Source organism: Enoplosus armatus, chromosome 11 (genome assembly GCF_043641665.1).
Source record: "Enoplosus armatus isolate fEnoArm2 chromosome 11, fEnoArm2.hap1, whole genome shotgun sequence".
Lineage (NCBI taxonomy): Eukaryota > Metazoa > Chordata > Actinopteri > Centrarchiformes > Enoplosidae > Enoplosus > Enoplosus armatus.
In genome coordinates this window covers 15,158,435-15,179,972 of record NC_092190.1, presented here as the reverse complement: position 1 = coordinate 15,179,972, position 21,538 = coordinate 15,158,435, and the positions used below count along the sequence as shown (strand labels likewise).

Here is a 21,538-nt window from a genome sequence, read left to right as displayed (position 1 = left end):
AAATGGAAACCTAACATTAATTTAACATTAAAAACAGGCCCAAAGCCTTAAATTTCCAAATCCAGTAATTCAGTGTACTCGTCATAAACTCGATGTTTTAATAAATCCGAGTAAAGCCTATAGCCTATAGACCAAATCATAGCCAAGTTCTAGCTTTTCATGGAAATGTTTTATAGGCCTGGGAAAGCTGATATGGTAGATCTTTTTTTTAAGTGTGCAATTAAATCCCTTCCGGTATCTTGACATATGGGATGCATGGATCATGTCAGCACTGGACCCGTTATTAAAATGAAAGGCACATATGGTTTAGGGCAATTTGAAGTCACAGCCCCGCCAAAGGTGGACACACATTCTCTATTGTTTTATCTCACCGTAGAGGAACGGCTGCTGTTGCTCTAAGTGTCTTAAAGGACGACGACTTGAATGAAAGAATGTGTTTCATAGGGGAGTTCTGGATAATTGAGCTTTTTCTGGGCTGATAAAGACGAGGTCCAGTCCAAATTGTTGGTAGCAGTCATAGAATCGGAATGGTAATGGCTGAACGCTACTGAGAAGTGGGGAAAGTAATGCCTTCACATCACCACACACAGTCCTGCTGCCTGTCTGCCTGCCTGTATTTAGAGAAGAGACCCGCCCACCTTAATAAAGACTGGACCTTCTCTCTTCCAATCCAGACAAAAGGAGGGAGAGATCCGCGGCGGCACGCACTGAGCCGAGCATCTGAGCACCTTGGAGACGCCACGGGTTTGATCCGACGCGCAAGAACGCACCGGCACACCGACACACACGCCCTCCAGATCCACCTGATCCACCTCCGAGCCGGTGAATTGTCCTGTTTGAGCGCCGAGGAGAGGGAGTCCGAGCCCCGGTTCATTCGCAGCCAGAACACCGTGTTCCCATGATGTCATACCTGTGGATTCTGCTGTTAGGAAGCCTGCTGGCTGCAAGCGCCAAGGCACAAGGTAATGATTTATTTTCCAATTAATTCAGCCCAGTCCTCAGCTGTATGCAGATGTTTTTGTTCATTTGCATGTGCGTCAGATATCTATCGGTCTATCTGTCTATCTATCTATCTGACTGTCTGACTGTCTATCTGTCCATCTATTCATCTGCCTGTCTGTCTGCCTGTCTGGCTTTGTGTTTCGTGTTGATCATCTACATCTCACTGTCTCTATTATTCCCTCATCCATATCCCTTCTGTCTCTCACCTCTCTTTCTCTCCTTCTGTCTTTTCCCTCCTCTTCCTCTGCCAGTCTGCCTCATTACTCATCCATAAGTGTCTGTGTCTGAGTGTGTGAGTCTCTTTTGCCAGTCTGTCTGCCTCCCTGTCGGCATGTCAATTCAATTCACCTTTTAGCTGTATTCTGCTTGTTTGAATCTGTTCCGACTGAATGAATAAAAACCAGCTCTTCACTCCTCAGCCGTGCTGTGATTGTCCACGGCCCTGCAGCCCAGACATTAACAGTGAAATAGGCGTGCCATGTAATGTGGCCATATCTTTTAGGATATGAGTTTTGGCCCACATGGGTGTGGTGGACCCATTGTCCTTACTTAAGTACTTCCCTCCTTTTTTTCCCTCTATTTCATCCCCCTTCCTTCCCCCGTTTATCTGTCTATTTGATCTCTGTCACTTTTCAAATCTCCCATCTTCATTTTTTTCTTCTCTATGTCTTCTTTCTTCATGATTTGCACTCTCCTCTTCCTTCTTCTTCATCTGGCCCATGGGCCCCTGCCCTTCCCCGCGGCGCATGCAATGATTTCAAACGCACAATAAAACTCAGAGGGAGAGAAAGGAAGCATTGACACAAACACAGACGCTGGGAAAAGATAGAGGGAAAGTAAGGGGAGATGTTGGAAAAAGATAAAACAGAAATGTAGTCGACTGAGAGGGAAAGCGGAGAGGTTTACAAGGAAGGAAAGAGCGAGAGAGGCGGTCACAGCAACAGTGAGCTTCATCATCATTATGCAAACAGAATTTCAGTTGAACGTTGGTGTGCTGGATATGATCTTGAGCAATCTCACTCTACCGGTTCACTTTTTATTACCAAATAAACCTCCAGAGAGGAACCACCCTCCCTCCTTTTTCTTTCCCACACAAACACACACACACACACACACACACAAACACACACACACACTTTTTCTCTAATTGCTGAACTGTAACCTCACTGTAAATTCAATGGATGCTGGTGCACTGTGGCACTGGAAGTCTCAATGGGTGTGTTAGCTTGCTTGCATGCAAGTGTACACGCCAATTCATAGTTACACTGAACAAGATGGAGTGTTAGGTCAGTTGCATGTGTGCACATCATGTACAGTGTGTGTAAACTATAGAAGTGAAGGATAGGGAGTGTCTCAGTAACTAGATCCAGCTCCAGCTGTAGACAACACCCAGCAACACAACTTGTTTCAGCTCCCCCAGGGCCCTAATGTGAGTGTGTTTAAGTCAGTTGTAGAGCATGTGTGTGTCTTAGAAGCAGATGAAAGCAAAAAAAAAAGCTGTGTGGTGTATGCCAGGTGTGTGTGTGTGTGTGTGTGTGTGTGTGCAGACTTGCCTGTGTTTACACCTTCAACTACCAACAACATAAGTCACTCTTTTGATAAGTGAAACACACACACACACTCTCATGGGGGAAGTTTTAAGGTGTGCATGATTGGGAGTAAACACGGCACTTTCTGTCCCACAAACACACAATAGAACCATATCTGACAGAACAATGTGTTGTGGAGGTGCTGTTGTATCACCTGACACACATACGCACACACACACACACACACACACACACACAAAGAGTTTCGGGTGTACCGTTATGGGGAAAGGCTTGGTTATCGGTTACACACACATGCATGTACACGCAATATTACTCATTCAACCACACTCAGCAGGTGATCTCACTCAAGCTCACAACAGGAACCAGAAGACTCAGAAAAGGAAGTTTGTCTCCCTTTGATTGACACTGCTAACATGCCTCGGACTTCAATTTATGTATGTGGATAGTGCAGTACTGTGTGTTTACTTAAAGGGTGGCAAATTTACTTCCTACTTTTTTGCTTTTGTAATTTCCAAAAACAGTGAATATGGCGGAAGTGAAAGGAAGTTCAGTTTTTTTATTGTATGGCAAAAGACCAGAGGTGGTATCAGGTGCCAAAGTATGTATGTCACCCCATGGATATCAAAACAGTGTGAAACTTGATATATACTACACTTTAAGTGCAGTCTTCATGTTGTGTCGGCTGTTGTCACAGTAGCAAACCAACATGATGTAACTTGCTCAAACTTTAATCACAATCGGTGCCACTTTTCCCTAAACCCTGTTTTTACCTGTAGTTTTTTGTCAAAAGGGGTGCTTTTAAAAGTGTGCTGATGCATGCAGAGTGCCCACTTTGGCAAAGCTGATGTCCATATTAGTTGAGTATTGCAATATATATCAAAGTCCTGCTTGTTGGAACGTAAAGAACAGGGATATGGGAAGTAATGTTCATTATGATGGTACCTTAGAAGATCAGAAACATTTTCCTGTTGCAGAGTAAAGCTACACTCTTGATATCTGCTGTCCTTTCAATAGGGGAAGAACATCATGCTTAGCTCTTTTTGGCATAGATACGTATCCTATTACTCCATGAAGACACAGAGTTACAGAGTTATATCTCATTTGTTTAATTCGCACAAAAAATGAAGTGTTAAAACAACTATTTGTAGTTTTATATGGGATTATGTGCAGGACTATTTTTTTGGACGGGACCAGTAACTCACAGTGACCACAAGACTACAGGAAGTTACAGGGCCTAGCCAAGAAATAGTCCCTGTAACCCCTCAAAGAACATGTTAATTAGTGAACTTTAGAGATGCTGGTAGGCAGATTTTGTGAGCTTTTGGACACTGCCAGGCTAGTTGTTTCTGGCTGTTTTCAGTCTTTATGCTAAACTAAGTTAACCTGCTTTTGGCTTTACCTTCATATTTACCGTACAGGCCTGAGAGTAGTATCATTCTTCTTATCTCACTCTCAGCAAAATAGTGAATAAGCGTATATCTCAAAATATTTGAACTATTAATTCAATGAAATAATAACGTTTCTGGTTTGGCTATATGTTTGTGTATCTGTTTATTTTTTGTTTCTCTCTATCAGATGATTCAAAACCCATTAAAGATAGAAAGATATCTACAATCAGTACACCTGTAAAATCTAATGCCATCCAAAACAACAGCTCAACCATAAATTCGACCTTTACAAAGATAATAATGTTCAGTTTTGATTGACATAGTCAGAGAGGTATAAGTTTAACTTTATGTTTTATAGAGTATGTGGCAGAGCTGTTGTACTGAATTCCATTGGATTGTATGGGTGTTCCTAATAAAGTGGCCAGGGAGCGTATTCATTGATCTATCAGGCCACTTGACTAGTTTTTAAAGGAACACAGTGTAACCAACACTGTGATGATTTCCCACATGTGTAGACTGGTTTGACTTAAGAATTTATCTCTGGGGACCTTTTTTGCAGTTTAACACCGCACATGCTGTAGAGTCCCATACAATCGCGTGCAGCCATGTCAGAGACACACAGATGACTCATCAGCCTCAAGGGAAAGCAGTGGCAGAGAAACAAAGGGAGTAAAGAGATTGGGAGAGAGAAAGAGGGGGGGGGGGGGGGGGGCTGACTTAAAGACCAAAAGAGGGAGAGAGGTTTGGATGTGCAACATTTTGTTGCTGCACTAACACAAAACAGGTCGCCACTTACTCAAAGTGTGAGAGTGAATGTGAACTTGCCTGTGCACATAAACTTTACGTGTGTGTGAACATGTGGTTGTTTGTATGTTTGGACTGAAAGGGGTGGAGAAGGTGTTTTTATGAGTTTGTACACACGCAGGTGTGTGTGTGTGTGTGTGTGTGTGTGTGTGTGTGTGTGTGTGTGTGTGTGTGTATGTGTATGGGTGGGGGTGGCATGGAAGTGTTTGTAGTGGAGGTAGTTAGAAGAGGAAGTTGCAAACTGATAGATGGGAACAGAATGTTCTATGGAGTGGCAAGAGAAAGAGAGAGAGAGAGTTTGTATGGGGGCTGTCTCTCTCTCAATTCAATTTAAAGGGCTTTATTGGCATGAAAGTTTCAAAAACAATGTTTCCAAAGCATCAAAATACAATTTGCCCAAATGTTTGGACAGAAATATGAACATTAACACAACATTAAGATTGACATATACTGTATTTTACGTATACAATATATCCTATGGATGTATTTGTGTGTGTGTGTGTGTGTGTGTGTGTGTGTGTGTGTGTGCTGATGAATGGTTTATGTTCAGAATCAGAATCAGAATCAGAAACTGTTTATTGCCAAGTAACATACATTACAAGGAATTTGCCGTGGTCTGAAGGTGCTATTGTTTTGATAACAAATAAGTAGAATATAAAAGGTAAAATAAGAATAAAAATAAAAATAAGATAAATAACAAACAACAAACAGTGCAGTGACCAGAATAAAGTAAAGTGTCTAGATAAAGTGTCCAGTAGGGGGTGGGTGCGTTAATGTAACGCAGGGGGGACAGGGGTGATGTACGTTAATATAACGTATAACTTGTGTATGTTTAGGGAATATATAGAATATATAGAATCACTCCCTCTCTCTCTCACACACACACTCACACACACACACACACACACGACACAAGCACACACACAGAGGAGACATGAGAGCCACATACCTCACACGTGCGTGTTAGCACGATGCCATGAAAAAATGTGCCCAGTCATTTCCACATTCACTGTAAGTGAAAACATAAATGTAAATACAAACACACATACTCACAAACATGCACACACACCAACAGAGATCCTGGTCTGACAAATCAACAATAAAATGTCAGCACAAAGTTAGATTTCTTATGTTTTGTCATAAGCCTTCTGTATGCTTGCGAGACACATCAACTGGCATCTCAACTATGTTCAACTAGTTGCATGGCGTGCCACGGGACATCTTTGATAGAGACAGTGATTACCAAGGAAGTTATGAAGTTAGTGTAACAGAAACACCCACACGTGCACATACATGTTCTTATACAGTAGCAGTCCTGTTTATTAAGCTCTAAATGCTGTTTCTCTTTCCATTCTTAATAAACCATTGAGGGCACTGATTAATGTTTATTGTACGCTAAGTTGTTACAGAGACATTCACTGGAAAAATGGAGATTGAAAGAAACAAAGAGTGCTTGTTTTTATCGCTGTCAGTAACCATGCATATTTTGTCTTCATGTTTCTGTGCATGAGAGCATGTGGTGTGTGTTTAACCATGCTTGTGTGCACTTACTTACTGAGTGTATAGATTTTATTCTAGTGTATGAATTTGTGTTTGTCTGTGTGTGTGTGTGTGTGTGTGTGTGTGTGTGTGTGTGTGTGTGTGTGTGAAGGGAGCCAGGGTGTCACCAGGGCAGCTCGCCTCTAGAGAATTAACGGTGTGATGGAAACACTTCAGATGTGTTCGTGCCGCTCTCTCCCTCAAGGCTGCATTGACTCTGATAAGATCTGACTTGGCAAATGCAGTGATCCTTCATTGGAAACTCGCTTGGCAATGAGCAACTGCTAAAAAAAAAAAAGATGAATGATTTTCTATGAGCATATGAAGGAAGTTATGGTACTGAGCAGCAAAGTCCTGATAACTCTCATTACTTTCTGATATGCCTGGGTTTTTCAATTTCTACTAGTGTTTTGGCACCTGTCCTGCATTTCTGAATATTTCCTTTCCACCATATCTCCCTATATAGATATATATCTAGATCTCTTAGTTAATGGTTGGTATTTGGACAAGGTACTGCCCCGATGAACCAGCATCAGGGTGCTGCTGAAATCAGCAGAGCAAAGACGGATCAAGTCAGAGCACCGTTTGCTGTTTCAGCTTCTCACATGCAGCAGGGGAATCTCACAGCACTGACTCAAACACACACAAACACCATGCTCATCCCACATACAGAACGACAAAGACATGCTCTTTGTATTTTCTCATTAGTACAGAGCTGCAATGCCAGTGCTGAGGTCGAGACTTCATATGATGTTGAGGCAGGTGAGGCGTGATGGATGTGTCTGTCATCCAGTTGTGGCTGGAGTGTTAACATCAGGCACCAATCAGACCAGGGTGTGGCTGTGTGTGTGTGTGTGTGTCAGTGGTGGTAGTCATGTTAGAGAATGTGTTGAATCCACAACATCTTAACGACCATTCACAGATGACTTGAATGGTTTTAAATGACAACAGATGGATTAAGGCATGCAGTTTTTAATCACCAATGGTTACACTAATCATTACCAGTTTTATGTTCTAGTGGTTCAATTTTAGTAAATAGTCTATAATATTCCCATTTTGTCCTCAAAAGTATATAGTCAATATAGTCAATTGTAAGGATGTTGTGTTGTCAAGTTGCAAGCCTTCAAAGGCATGAGTAACTCCCTTTGAGACACTAAGACTGTGTCCGCCTCCTCTCTTCTCTTCAAAAAGAAAATGATAGATTCACAGGCTTCTGTCAGTTGTGTGATGTTTACTGAAGCTTTGAAGGGTTTCAGGACAGCCCCCCCCCCCCCCACACACACACACCCTTTTTGAAATGTCCCAGTAGTCTGTACTTCACTATATGTGTGCTATTTTTTTCATTTTTTCATTCTCTGTGTAGATGATGGAGCCCCAACAGAGGAAGCAGCAGCTCCTGGGACCCTGGCCCCTGAAGCAGACGCAGCGCCAGAGATCAACGGAGAACCTGCCGCTGACGAGGAAGCTCCCCATACAGACGAGGTGAAGAACGGAAATATTTAGTCTTTTATCTCAGTAGATGTCTCCTGGTGAATCACAAATCTCAAAGCAACCATTTTTGGATCCATCATGATATCTGGTGGAGAACTGGCTCTGTGAAAATAATGTACAAAAACAGATTCCTAAAAAAGTAACATAAGTACAGGTCCAAATAATGTATGGGTGAATAATGTGAAGGCAGATATAGTTTCTAAAAGGTTCTTTTCAAAGTTTGGGTCACTGTGACATTGCAAAATGTCTTGTCATTAGCTCTCATCCTCACTCCAAACTTGGCCTCAAAGTCAGGAGCACAACTAGAAGGTTTGGGCCCTCTGAAAACAGCAGTACTGACGCAATAAATACATATCTATAAACCCTTGACTTCCAGAGCCCTTGTCCAGCTCTCAGCCACCTAAATTATTCATTGTTTCAGTTTAAGGGTGCCTTTGTGCGACCTTCATCTCGTCAAGTTCACTGAGGTCTGGAGAAAATCTAGTTCTAAATGCTCAGGCAGTCATTTGATAAACTGAGACAGATTAAATGGCTAAAAAATGTGTGTCTCATGTTAGTTCTAGGTTGGTTATAGAAAGTTTTATGTAGCATAATTATATTGGCTTGAAATGTAATGGCAGCTCTGTGTCTCTGCCCTTTTCCTCACTGACTGTTAACTGTCATTATGTGAACATAATTTCACGAGATGTATATCTTGTGCTGAATGCAGAAAATACCACCAACAGTGAGTGAGCCTGAGGCCACTGCTGACCCTGCAGCCGGAGCCGAAGAAGCAGTGACTTCGTCCGATGGGGATGCAGAAGCAGTGACTCCTGCAGGAGGGGATGTAGAAGCAGTGACTCCAGCAGGAGGGGATGCAGAAGCAGTGACTCCAGCAGGAGGGGATGCAGAAGCAGTGACTCCAGCAGGAGGGGATGCAGAAGCAGTGACTCCTGCAGGAGGGGATGCAGAAGCAGTGACTCCTGCAGGGGATGCAGAAGCAGTGACTCCTGCAGCAGCAGACACAGAGGCAGAAGCAGCTGCAACAACACAAGGTGAAATTGAAATAAACATTTTGTGTGCCTTTTTCAGATGATTATTCTGACACTAATACAATACTGTAAATGTCCTCACTTTTTCTTATTTTACATAAATCCTACACTGGCAAAAAAGTAGAATCTGCACTTTGTTCTTTGCTCCCAAAATTAGTTTTTATTTACTGTTGCTGTGTAATGTTTTTAATGGATCAAACCTTTTCCCTTAGCGCAGCAACAGAGACTAAAAAATCATTGTGGAATATAAGAACAGTGTGCGGATTCTACTTTTTGCCATGATATCTACTCCTTTTCCTCCACTTTAATGCCACACTCCAATATGAGCAGAGCCAATATTATTCATACTGAGAAGAATATTATTATATTATAGTAAGAGTAAATCTAATCAGTCAATCTAATCTATTGGTTCAGCATGAGGCCAACCTCAAATCAGAGGCCTCTTACTAAAACACAAGTTTTACAAATAAGACCTTCTAAGTTCTGCATTTGTTCCTTGAATTTTCCCTTTCCATGTGTTACAGACTCCTTCCATTCACCTTTCAAATGTGCGAAGGTGTGGTAAAATACAGTACTTGCATTAAACAGTGCAGTAAAGTAAGCCATCACAGCCCATGCCATAACAGTTTTGGTAAATGAATGATAAAAACACATCAGTGATGTAATACTTACCGTCCTCTCTGTTTCACTCTCCTGTTCAGGGCCTGCAGCTGATCCAGAGGTTAAGGATACAGAGGCTGAGCAGCCAACAGCTACTGGAGAGGAGGAACCTGCCTCAAGCACCGGCGCAACACCTGCTCAGGAGGTCATAACAACATGTTATTCAAACCTGCTCTTACAAATATATATACAAATATATATAGTCGTCTAACAAACTTCCCCATTCCAATTACATATCATTTCTAACATGCTGTGTATAACGCAAATATTATTCAGCAGCTGCTATGCTAATGATAAGTCAATGTGTCCATGTTTATATGCTATATAATACACGTTTAATAGGAGGCCACACCAGCGTCAGGTCCAACTGCTGCCGATCATGACGAAGAACCAACTGATCCAGCTGTTGATGCAGAGCAGACGGAAAAACTAGCACCAGTCCTTGATCCTACAAGTAAGAATATAGATGTTCGGGTGCATATTTTGCACACTTAATACAAGCACCAACGGAAAAAAAGGCAAAAAGGATCCCAACACCAGTGATACACGTGTCATTCATGAAAGCAAGAATTTCCGTGCCTGTTTCCATGTTTTTTTCTTAATTACCCTGGTACAGAATAGTGCCCTGAGACAGTGGGTTACAAACTTATTTTAAGAATTATCTACATGCTATGGCATTTTGGACCAAGTATGTAACTTGTAGGTGTGTATATGTCCCGTGTTAAAAGTTATACAAACAGATAGAGGAGTTGTAGAAAAAGCTGAACACATGTATTCTGTAGATGAGCTCACCTCTTCCGCATTTGTGTTTTTTACAAGGGGAAACTGTACAAACTTGTTTGTAAAACTTCATGTTCTGCCCCTTTGTTCTGGTACGTTCTATCTAATTTACATGTCATGGTGTGTCAACAGGCTTTTGCTAGTCATGATAAATCTCCTATATTCAAAGTAGCATTCACATATTCCTTCTTTGTGAACACTAGAAAGCTGTGACAACTATGGGGGCTTTAGTGATTTGAATTGCATGCATTCAGCTTATTTTTTAAATGTATATATATTACTCTGTCATTGCTAGAGATGTTTGTAGCCGCTCTTATATGAACAATTACATTGTGAAAACATAGTTTCTTTGTAATGAGATTTTGAGATGAGAGAACATCATCTCTTCTGTCCTTTGTCTTTGTCAACAGTTAAAGTGGAGGTGGCTGCACCTGAGGTGAATTCAGGTAAAAAAAAAAAATCATGTCATTTTTCTCTCCTCTGTCATTTGAACCAAATTACTCAGCCATGATTTATAAACCTCAACTCTTCTGGAGCCAAGTCTCACTTCAGCCAAAAACTTACGAAGGCGCACCGCAAATAATTGCTTATAAGTATGACTCAGAAGCTCTTTTCATCTCACAAGAGCAGTTCAGGACAACCAAATTCAAATCAGTTTATTCCAATAATCGCAGTAACAATGAATCCACAAAGAAGATGACCTGTTTAATTGATGCTGGTGACAGATGGAAATGTTGAAATTCTACATGCAGCATTTTAAAAACATTACAGAAATGGCATGTGAGTGGGCTCAGAGTGGGAAATAGACTGAAAATCACTGAACAGAGATCTCTCAGCGCTCTGAATGGGCTGACTGAACACTTCTGTTGTGCATTTCCCTCAAACTCTGAACCTACTACAATATTTCAAAGCATATTAGATCTCCACCGTGTCATCATTTGACCCAAGGAATACCCATCAAATTATTGTTGTCATCCTTTTGTGTTATCAGTCATTTTAAAAAATGTACATGTGCTGCTGTCATGAGATATCATATCATTTTGCTGCAACTCCCTATTATCTGAACAGATGAATGGAAAGCAGATGTGCGTCTCTATCCAAAGGCGAGGAAGGTTATTAGGTGGGATTTTGGCCCTCAGAATTGTACCTCCTAAATTAGGGCTGGTATGTTTTGAGTAAGGAACCTCTCAAATATCCTATTATCAGAATCATAGTGTCACCCTCTGTTGTTTAACTTAATGGTATTCTCTTTTCTATGGTCTCTCCTTTCTCAAACTTGAATTCCTTAGCTTCCTTAGCTTAGCTTCTCTCTTTGTAGTACTAACAACAAAGAAGGGGGGGGGGGGGCTGCTGTTGAGTGTTAAGGAAATGGTTGCTATGGAAGGTTTCTTCCATGTGACAACTGGCAGGGAAACATTCTCGCACGGTGGTGACAAGAGGAAAAGAGGAGGATGAAGAAAGGAGAGGTACAGGCACAGTGACGTGTAGAAACAAAAGTAAAGTGATAAAGGGAGGAGAAGAGAGGTGCAGGCGGTGAGGTTAATGGAGAGGTCAGAGAATTATAAAAGAAGAAAGGAATGAGAAATGAACACAGAAGAATGAGAGTATCAGAGTAAGACTGGGCTCAAAATATGGTTTCATTACTTAACATTCATGTACTCATCTGTGACAAATGGTGCTTTACAATGTGAGCACAATACTTACTCACCAGGATTTATTGTCAGGTTTTTTTTTTTATGTGAAAGAATAGATCACTGGATAATTGTACCTCTGAGGCCCCGTCAGCCGTAAAAGTAATTCACCGATCTTACCTCGCCCTGCCCAGCCTAAAACTGTTTTTCAATTCTGAGTCACATGTGTTGTATAAGTCACTTGGGTTTTCCCGCGATGAATATAGAGTCAGGGTAAGGTATTGTTCCTGACAGATAATATCCTTTAATCTAAGTCAGCATGAGTTCACAAGATCACTGTCACACCCTCGGAGCAGGTAGTGTTTCAGAGTCCCTATCGAGGACACCTCTGCAGGGCACTCACATGAAGAACTGAAGTGGGGAGTGCTTCCATGATGGCTGACATTATCATTAAATAGTTTAATATGGTGTAGTATAGTGTGTTAGAGAGAGATGACATGTTTTTGGTGAACATCTGGAAGGTGTCTCTCTTGGGCGGTGAGGGTGAAAAGAGAATTTCCCTACACGGATCATTTCTGTCACAAATAATATCTAATTATTTTTTCATGTGCAGGATTTAACTTGGAAGATGCTCTGACTGGAGGGACTGTAGAGGACAACCCAGCAGAGTCAGGAAAGAGCCCCGCTTTTGAATCTGAGGGTCAGTAACTTCCAGTTGATTTTATCATTGTAGCCAATAACCTAACTTTTCCCAAATCTATTGGGATGCACACAAGAACCTCTGGGTACACAGTTAGCAATACAAACAGGCACAGATGAAGGGATAGGTCTGTTTTGGTGGAATTGTTCTAGCTTTCCTAGTTACTGAAATCTCACAGATGCCTTTTTTTTTTATCACTCTGCATGCAGTTTGAGATTAGCCTCTCCGAGATGCCTGTGGGATCAGCAGCATCTCCACTATGGGGAATAGCATTACTCCTTCTCTAACATGGAGGGTTTAATACATTGTGCTTGTTAGCCTAAACTAGCATTTTTGTCTCAAATCCTTTGACAAATACGTACAAAATCCTAATAATTATTGTTGGCAACATTTGCACATGTAAACAGGAAGTGGGTGGGACATTTGATATGATCTAAATTCTTTATAAATGCTGAAAGTAGTGACTTTATAAATATGTTAATTACAACAACATGACTAAGTTAGACCTGTCACTAATCTTAGGAGAGGTTTAAAGTTGTACTTCTCTACCTTATTTGAGCAAAGCAGCTTATTGAACTCTAAGATAGACTAATCTCACCGTTCAGCACTTTGTATGAAAAAGGCATTTGTAAGTCTGTGTATGTCATTGCCCTTCTGTTGTAACTGGCATTAAGTCTAATTACTTAACATTAACACTGCCTTATGGGCAATGAATCAAATCACGAAGCAGCCATCTTTATGCACCCGCTGTACTGGCTGTAGTCTGGCATCAAAACTACAAAGTTACACTTCTACCAAATGGTTGGTAGCACAAGACCACTTCAAGACAGAGTCCTCATAAACTGTGCTTTTAGACGTTCGTCTGGTGGATCTCTATACTGCGAGAAAGCCATTCTACTTTAATGAGCTTTGTTCCCATGACAAGAGACCTAATTGTCTCGTTTTACCCCCTGGGCTGAGAAAGTTTAACCACTAGCCACAAGGCAATTTGACAACAACGCTTGTACACTGATTCTCCCAAAGCAGCTTCTCTCAGCGTTCACCCATTATTCCCCATCTGAAAGCTGATTCATCTAGGTCGGCATAATCATTATAATCTAGTGAATGGTGCACTTCTTTAGTGCTCTGTTATTAGTGGCTTTGTCAAGTTGAAGCAGGTGGAGGGCAGCCATGATGTCACAGGCATATACAGACAAGCAGCACAGAAGGAGATAACAAGGTTGTTTGCATATGGATCGAATCAAACATCAGAGAGAGAGACATAGAAGGAGGAGGTCTCCTGACTGAGATATTTTATCTCTCTGATATTCTAAAAGCCTCTGCCGAAGGGATATTTCATGCAGAGTTGTGTGTGTGTGTGTGTGTGTGTGTGTGTGTGTGTGTGTGCGTGTGCGTGTGTTTCCACACTGGTTAGGACAGAAACTCTAGACCTCTTAATGCCTCCGAGGTATAAAGTACCACAAAGAGAATAATTCTCCTCTTCTTCTCTGCCTTCTCTGCCACAGAGCTTTACACACATCATTAACACATTTAATCTTCATAACGCCTTTTCTCTCCATCCTCCTTTAATCACTTGTCTGTCTTTCTTTCTCTCTTTAGCACATGTTGCTGGCGCCACAGGAGACGGTAAGGCTTTTTATTTGTGTTAATGGTCAAAATATGCATGATAACAATAGAAATGATCACGTCACGCCATCTTCAGTCCAAATCCCAGTCAGCTACAGTAGCAGCAGTAGTATGAGCTTATGTAGTTCTAAAACTTTGTGAAACACACAGGATATTACTGGCATGCCTCTGACAATAAAAACAGGATACAAGACACTGCAGCAAATGCCTCTCCCCTATTGTTTTAGTTCAAACACTGTTTGAAACTGTAAACTTGAGTATTTTACCTTGAATTCTCAAGTGTAGTCACCCTACATCTGTTAGAAGTGCTGCCTCTGACGCTCATCCGCAATGGAAGTAACTTCTATTCCTGATTCTCAAACTGGAAAACAGGACCACTAGAACGACAGGATGCATGTTTGAGCATGTTTAAATAAACGGTCCCTCGTGTCACATTTAGTATTGGGCCAAAATGCATGACTGTTAAACCAGTTTGTTAATGGTTTCACATTGCTAACTGTATTTTTGTGTCCTATGTTCTAAACAGACAAACCTGAGGCCCAAGGTGAGTTATCCTTCCGGTTTGTTTTGTTTTGAACACATTAACCCACCCATGCAGCATAAGCATTCCCCTATTGTCTTGTGTCATGCACAGAGCCCTAGGCAGAAGTGTTGTTGCTACAGCTGCTATGTGACATTTTCCATGTCTTTTTTTTCTTACACTTGAACTTTCCTTTGAACTTTAATAAGTATGTTATAATATATTTTCACAAATGACATGTTCGGGCAAAAGAGGCAAATGGGGATGGCTTTCATTTTCAGTGGCAGGATTCAATCAAATTACTGAAAGGTTTAAGTCACCAGTTCTAAAATGTCTAATGCTGATTGTTTTAAAAACATAGTTTTATGCGTTTTATGATAGTCAACACATCTCTTTTCAGTTCTAATTATTATCACTGCTTCTGTTTAAGTATTAAAAATCATGGATCAGTTCATCACATCGGACTGCATGATGACAGGAAGTCAGATTGAAAGTGTAACTTTTTTAGTATTTCAAAAACCATTCCAAAAAAATCCTACTATGTAAGTAGTAACATATATAATATATATAATATATATATCTTGATATATTGACAAGCTCTACTGTAGCTACCAGATTTTTCTCTGACCTCTGACCTCAGCCATGTAGCAAACAGTAATGTCATTGGGGTTGTGGCCGTTGACAGCATGCGGTTCCCAAAGATTTCTGTTTCCATACTTCCATAGCGCATCTTTTTACACCAGACAAACTGGTGTATTCGTGTTCTGCGTTTGTACACATGCATGTTCATACACATCTGTGTCTGAACTCACCTTTACTTCCTTTTACTGACTCACTACATTCTCCCGTTTTTATTCCACCTAGTTTCACTGACTCATTCCTCTTTCTTTTTTGATTTATCTTGAGTCACGCGAGCTCTCTCTCCCGCTCATGCCACTCCCTTGTTTTTCTCAGCCTTTAACTTTGTTTATCACTGGATTTACTGTACTCTTTCATCCTTTCTTGTATACTTAAGTTGCTGACTCACTTTACATCCTTTCTTCCGCCATCTCTCTCTCTATTGTCACTTCAGCATATCCTGCCATTATTACTCTGTGTTGACTGAAGGCACTGCAGGGACAATGGAAATCTAGTTTTGATAAGAGATGTAAATAAGAACAATGAGAAAAAACAATAGCGTAGGACAAGTATACAGTCCATTCTGTCTGATTTTATATTTTTAGTTTAAAATTGCAAAAACAAAAAAAACAGATTTGATTTAGCCAGAAAAGTTTGCACTGCCTTATGATCTAGTGTGTAATCTTCACTTCCACCAACCTCATTTAGAGTCAATTCAGAAGGCTTTAGTAGCATAATGTAATAATAACTTAGTTAATGATTAAGTATTAACCCAGATTACCCGATGATGCACCTACATCAAACCTGGAATACTACACAAAGTACATGTAGTGTAACATTGCGTAGATGTCTTCCTGACATCTGCCATTTGGTGTAATTTTGTGATATTTGCACCTCATGTTACATTATACAAGTGCACTATATTATACTTTGCTGATAATACTTAACTGTTTACTTAAATACTTTTGTATTTGTATTTTGAATGTACTTCACTTGGATTAATGAATCATTTTCATGGCATTGTGGGTTGTGTGTGCGCGTAGACCATGAAAGGTATTCGATGGTATGCTATGACACAGCAGAAAAACTATTCAGATCAGTGTTGTCATAGTAACTGGGTTACAGGTGCAGACAGATTTATGCTTTGACTGTGAATGCTTTTAGGGGTCTAAATTATAGGATATGCCAGCAAAATAGGATCAGAAAATGCTGGAATAAGATGCATCACTCTCACACACACACACACACACACACACACGCACACACACACACACACACACAAACACACATTATGTTGTGTCATTGAGCCTCGCTGCTAAATTTCCATTCATTATTTCACTCACTGCAAAATGGCACCCAGTGGTGATGCCTAACATTACAATCTCCATAAGTAGGTGTTACACTGACACATTTGTATCCTGAGATTTGCTCAAGCTAATATGTTTAGAGTTCAAATGGTATTTTCAATTTGCAGCACTGATGCACCGGTGTCAATTATCTATTTGTTTGTTTGTTTTCCTACAGAGGCCAGCTCCGGCTCTTTAGCAGGCATCCTGGGTGCAGTTTGTGTGGCTATGCTGGGAGCAGTCGCTGGATACTTCACCTATCAGAAGAAGAAGCTATGCTTCAAAAATAGAGAGGGTAATTATCTTGTTGACTAATTAACTAATCAGAAAAATTGAATAACATGATACCTAACAGCTGCTCACAGGGCTTGATACTTGACTGGACTACAGCACTTACACAAGAAATGCCTTTAAACCCTTTCAATGACCTGCAAGCTAAGATTTAGTAGTTTTTCTAGTTCCTCTTGGTGCCCACTTTGTAAGAGCAGTCAAGGAAACGCTTTCATAACTTCAGCCTGTGTGGCTTGTTTAGGTCCATGCCTGGTAATGTTTAAAAGTCTCTGGTCTGGACTGAAGAGTAAAAGTTAACATCGACCCCCATCAGGACTTCAGATCGATCAGATCAGACAGAAGAGTTAGTGACACCATAGCAGAATCAGCCTTTAGTCAATCTACCAGCGTCTTCAGTAACACTTTGCTTTACCCCGGGTGAAGCGCGAGATGGGTGGGGCGTTTGGTCTGAATATCACGAGGTTTGGGAGTCAGCAGTCTTTCTTTGAGACATGGCAGACTCAGCTTTATCCCTTAGAAAGTGTTGTCAATTACAGTCAACTCACACACATCCTGCATACCAATACTACCAATTCAGCAAAGTTTTCATTTACAGTCAACATGAACAATAGGCCATTCAGCTTAAGCAATGTAGGGCAAAAGTCAGACTCACAATGAGGGTTATACTGTGAATATATAGAATAATAGCTAGTATTTATCTATGTTCCAAATACCCATGAATGTGCATCACTTTTAGAGATTCGTTTATCTTATTTCCCTGCAAATTTCTAAGATGGCTCAGTCAGTATTCATGAATATGAATGATTCTCCCTCAGCTGTTGAGAGTAAGGATTATGAAGGGTACGTAATCAGCACATACAGCCTGGAGCTGCTCCACTGACAATAAACGGGAAGGGTTGACTGCTCAGAAGCGAGTGGTTTTGAGATTTTACACCAGGAAAAAAAAAAACAACTCATTTTCATGGTGGCGACAATGCAATTAGAGCCGAGAAATATTAACATCCTCAGAAACTCCCCCTGGGTGTTTTCACTGTCATACTTAATTCACGGTCAGTAAACTAAATGCTTGTGAAATTCAGACTGACATGTGATGACTTGTGTGCTTCATTTGATCTCTCTGTGTTTTTGCGTCTGACTTTTGTCTCTGTGATCAGAAGCAGATCCAGAAGCTGCACGCAAAGCTGATGCAGCAGAGGCTCAGTCCGATCCCCAGGGTAGGACAAACACATAAACAAACGAAAAGTTCATTTTAAGAAGATACAAACACACAGATCAAACACATACAGTACAGAGATGTTGTGACCTTCACAGTGTGTTTTCTTTTTCCTTTTTGCAGTCCTTAGCAACCTGCTGAACTCCTCCTAGACCAGCAATGATCACACGACTGCCTGGACCAACTACTGGCAAGCAAATTGGCAATCTCACTGTTAGGCTCTGTCGTCTGTAGAGCTAAATTACTGTGAGGCCCCAGAGTCGGGCTGTGTGTGTTTCAGTTTGATTGTATGTTTGTATGTTGGTCTGTGTGAGTGTGTGTGTGTATGTGTGTGTGTCTGTAAGAGTGTGTGTGCATAAATATATAGAAAAATAAAGTAGATATATGTGAATCTTAGGGGTTCTATGATTGTTTCAACAAAGGAATTTAATAAAATGATTGGCCAAACTTTCTACTTTTAACCAAATCCACCAAGTTTTTTTTCATATAAGAGATTAAATCTCAAATTAAGTGTGACCATGAGATGGCTAAATTATAGAACTACCTTTTTTATTTTATTTGTATGGCTACTATCCATCTATATCTAATTCAGTGTGGATACAAAAGTAGTGACAGACATTGATGTAAACGTTTAACTTTGTACTGAATTGTTAAAAGTGGATTTAAATTTTTTGCTAATTCTGTTATTGTTTGAGCCACCAGTATGATTTTGGAAAATCCACTGGCAACCTGTCACTTAAGTAAAACATATTTCTCTTTTTCAATGTAATTGTCTGCAGTACAAATGCAGCATAAATGGATAACAGGGGACTTCAATAACTACCACTGTATTTCCTAGATCCTGGCTTGGAAAAAAAGTATAGGATTATAATCCTGTAGGATTCTGGGGATGCTGTTAAATGGTCCAATGTGTGTTCAGTGGGCCACTGATGTCACTGTATGTGTGTGTGTGTGTGTGTGTGTGTGTGCGTGTGTGTCTTTTCTGATTGGTGAAGGGGCTTTGTTTTAAATCGTGTTGAGTGACTTCCACTTCTCCTCAGTGAGTTTGATGAGTGTAATTTCCAACTAAACACAGAATAAAATTCCAAATTAAACAAACTCATTGCAAATTGATTTGACATATTTAAAACATATCAATTTACCATTTTGAACATTTAAAAAATACATCTATTTTCAAATTTACTGAGGTGAGTTCAAGTGAAGTCTAGACTAACGGATGAGTGTTCACCTGACATGGACAATTTCAAAAGAGGTCATGTAGTAATGTTTTAGACATTGTTCTGATGTAGTGCGTGTCAGTCTAGTTGTGATGCAGTAATTTCTCCTCTATAGTGCCTTTCACTGACACAGCCTGGCTTGACCAATCTACAGACACACAGGGAAGAGAGCCGGGACATTAAAAGTGAAAACAGGCAAAATAGTTGATGAATGTATTACATTAAAGACAATTGAGGAATGTATGATCTTAAGTGATTCATAGATTATCATTTTGGTGGAACTGCTCATGTATGTGAAACTGTCATTGTACATTATTACAACAGCTGCTGTATATCTGTTCACAGGAGGCCAGTTTGCTGTTTTACTTCCAGTACTTTTTTTTAGCTAATATTACATTCCAAACCTACCTTTTCAAAAACCTACGTTAATTTCAGCGGTGAAACTCTCCTCATTGTGTGTCTCTTTATTTGAACAAGCCAGTTGCTGTCACAGTGTTTTTGTATCATTCATATTTCCATGTTACAAACACCATTCACCTGTGATTTTTATATGAATTTTACATTTAGCAGTGGTGCCTCAGAGCTGACACAGGTAGTCTTTAGCCAACTTGTTCGCTGTGGTATTTTGTGATAATTATTGTGAAATGCCTCAGAAGCAGCGCTACTGCGTTAAAAAAATAAGCCCAACTGTTTTTTGCAGCTGTAGCACAAAAAATATTAACGTCTGAATGTCTTTTTGTTGCCTTGCAGTTTTGTACTTGCTCTGCTCCCTTTAAACTTTGATAATAGGGTTATAGAGGTTGCATAGTGCTGCAGTTCATGTAAAGTGTGTTACTTGTGTGTTAAAGCACCATATAGCTGCAATACAGGACAGAGACTGTTGCTAACAGCCTAGCCTCAAACTGAGAAATATTAATAGTCTGTGATGTCACATATCGATTAATCCTACTGTATAACGTGTGGGCTGGACGCTGGGTCAAAGCTCTGTTTGAAATGCCTTCTTACCCTGTGATCTGTGATAGACTGAGTTTCTCTTGATGCATTGGAACCAAGTGTTTCTGAAATCTCTTACTGCATCTGCTACAAAGGCATGGAGTGATAATGCACAAAATACCCGTTAAATAACAGTACAAGCTTTCAGATGTAGCCACTGATGCCTTCAAAACAAAACACTCGCCCCCCCTTTGTGCACTCAAATAAGTGCAATAGGACTAAACTCCTTGTAAACACAAACAATTGGAGCACAGCATCCAAACCAGAATGTAAAGCAAGGAAATCATACACTTATTGGGTCCTGAAGTGCACTTCCCAGATAATGCTAAGGCCTCAATCATGGCGCCAAACAGTCCTGCCTTATACCACCTTTCGACTATTCCAGAGAGGAATACAAAGAACAATGTCATCAGAAAGAAAGAAAGATGGAAACAAGCAGGTGGTTTTAATAACACATTCTCTATGGGAGAAGCACTTTCCTATCCTGTATACATCTTGATCCATTAAACATAGTAAGACAATTCGAATTTGATTTAGACTAGTGACTCTTCCTTTTTTATTTAAATATTCTGTGTTCTTATTTTGTGTAGTCTTCTTCATTTTTGTCATCTGGCACTTGTGTTGTTCTTCTGGAATTGTGTAAATAATGTTTGATGAGTCAATTAAACAGTTTTCGTGGGAGTTAGTGCTTTATTTCCCTACCAAATATCTTTGTCTGGTGTGTGTGTGTGTGTGTGTGTGTGTGTCACGGTAGGTCAACAGGAGTACTTAATGCTTCACTGATTTTAAGGAATCATATTCAAATCCTGGTATTTTTACAATATATAATACATACATAATTATAGTTTTTCCCATAGCTAGAAAAACACCTTTATGTAAAGTTTGTGCAGCTGCATGTGCCTGTAGCTCTCTCTCTCTGTTTGTGACTTTATTTAGTGCCTGCAAGCCGTTGGAAAGTAAAGAAAGCTCATGCAGAACAAAAAAACAAACATGCCTCATAAGACATGACCTGAAATGCTTGATATTTCAGGTATTTATAGAAGGGAACTCATGTACACAGAGTTTCGAACTTTGTGAATGATTGATGGTGACAGGTCTATAAAGAAACACCTGGACCTCAGAGGTAAAATGTGGGAAC

General features: G+C 40.3%; 1 protein-coding gene across 1 annotated transcript; it reads left to right on the top strand.

Annotated features, from left to right (window-relative positions):
- Window positions 1–689: 689 nt before the first annotated feature.
- On the top strand, window positions 690–21,081 carry LOC139292516 (skin secretory protein xP2). The gene is made up of 12 exons (XM_070914870.1): window positions 690–962; window positions 7,647–7,765; window positions 8,484–8,808; window positions 9,507–9,610; window positions 9,808–9,919; window positions 10,656–10,691; window positions 12,490–12,576; window positions 14,176–14,202; window positions 14,729–14,746; window positions 16,865–16,981; window positions 18,132–18,191; window positions 18,314–21,081. Exons 1-12 carry the CDS (start codon window positions 899–901, stop codon window positions 18,340–18,342), a joined length of 1,098 nt encoding a protein of 365 aa, XP_070770971.1. The 5' UTR covers window positions 690–898; the 3' UTR covers window positions 18,343–21,081.
- The last annotated feature ends 457 nt before the right edge of the window (window positions 21,082–21,538 follow it).

What these genes read in the sequence shown, in the direction of transcription:
- LOC139292516 (XM_070914870.1), top strand. Translation starts at nt 899, where the DNA reads ATGATGTCATACCTGTGGATTCTGCTGTTAGGAAGCCTGCTGGCTGCA. An exon ending in AAGCTCCCCATACAGACGAG is followed by an intron (nt 7,766 to 8,483) that starts GTGAAGAACGGA and finishes TGCTGAATGCAG; the next exon opens with AAAATACCACCAACAGTGAG. An exon ending in GGCTCAGTCCGATCCCCAGG is followed by an intron (nt 18,192 to 18,313) that starts GTAGGACAAACA and finishes TCCTTTTTGCAG; the next exon opens with TCCTTAGCAACCTGCTGAAC.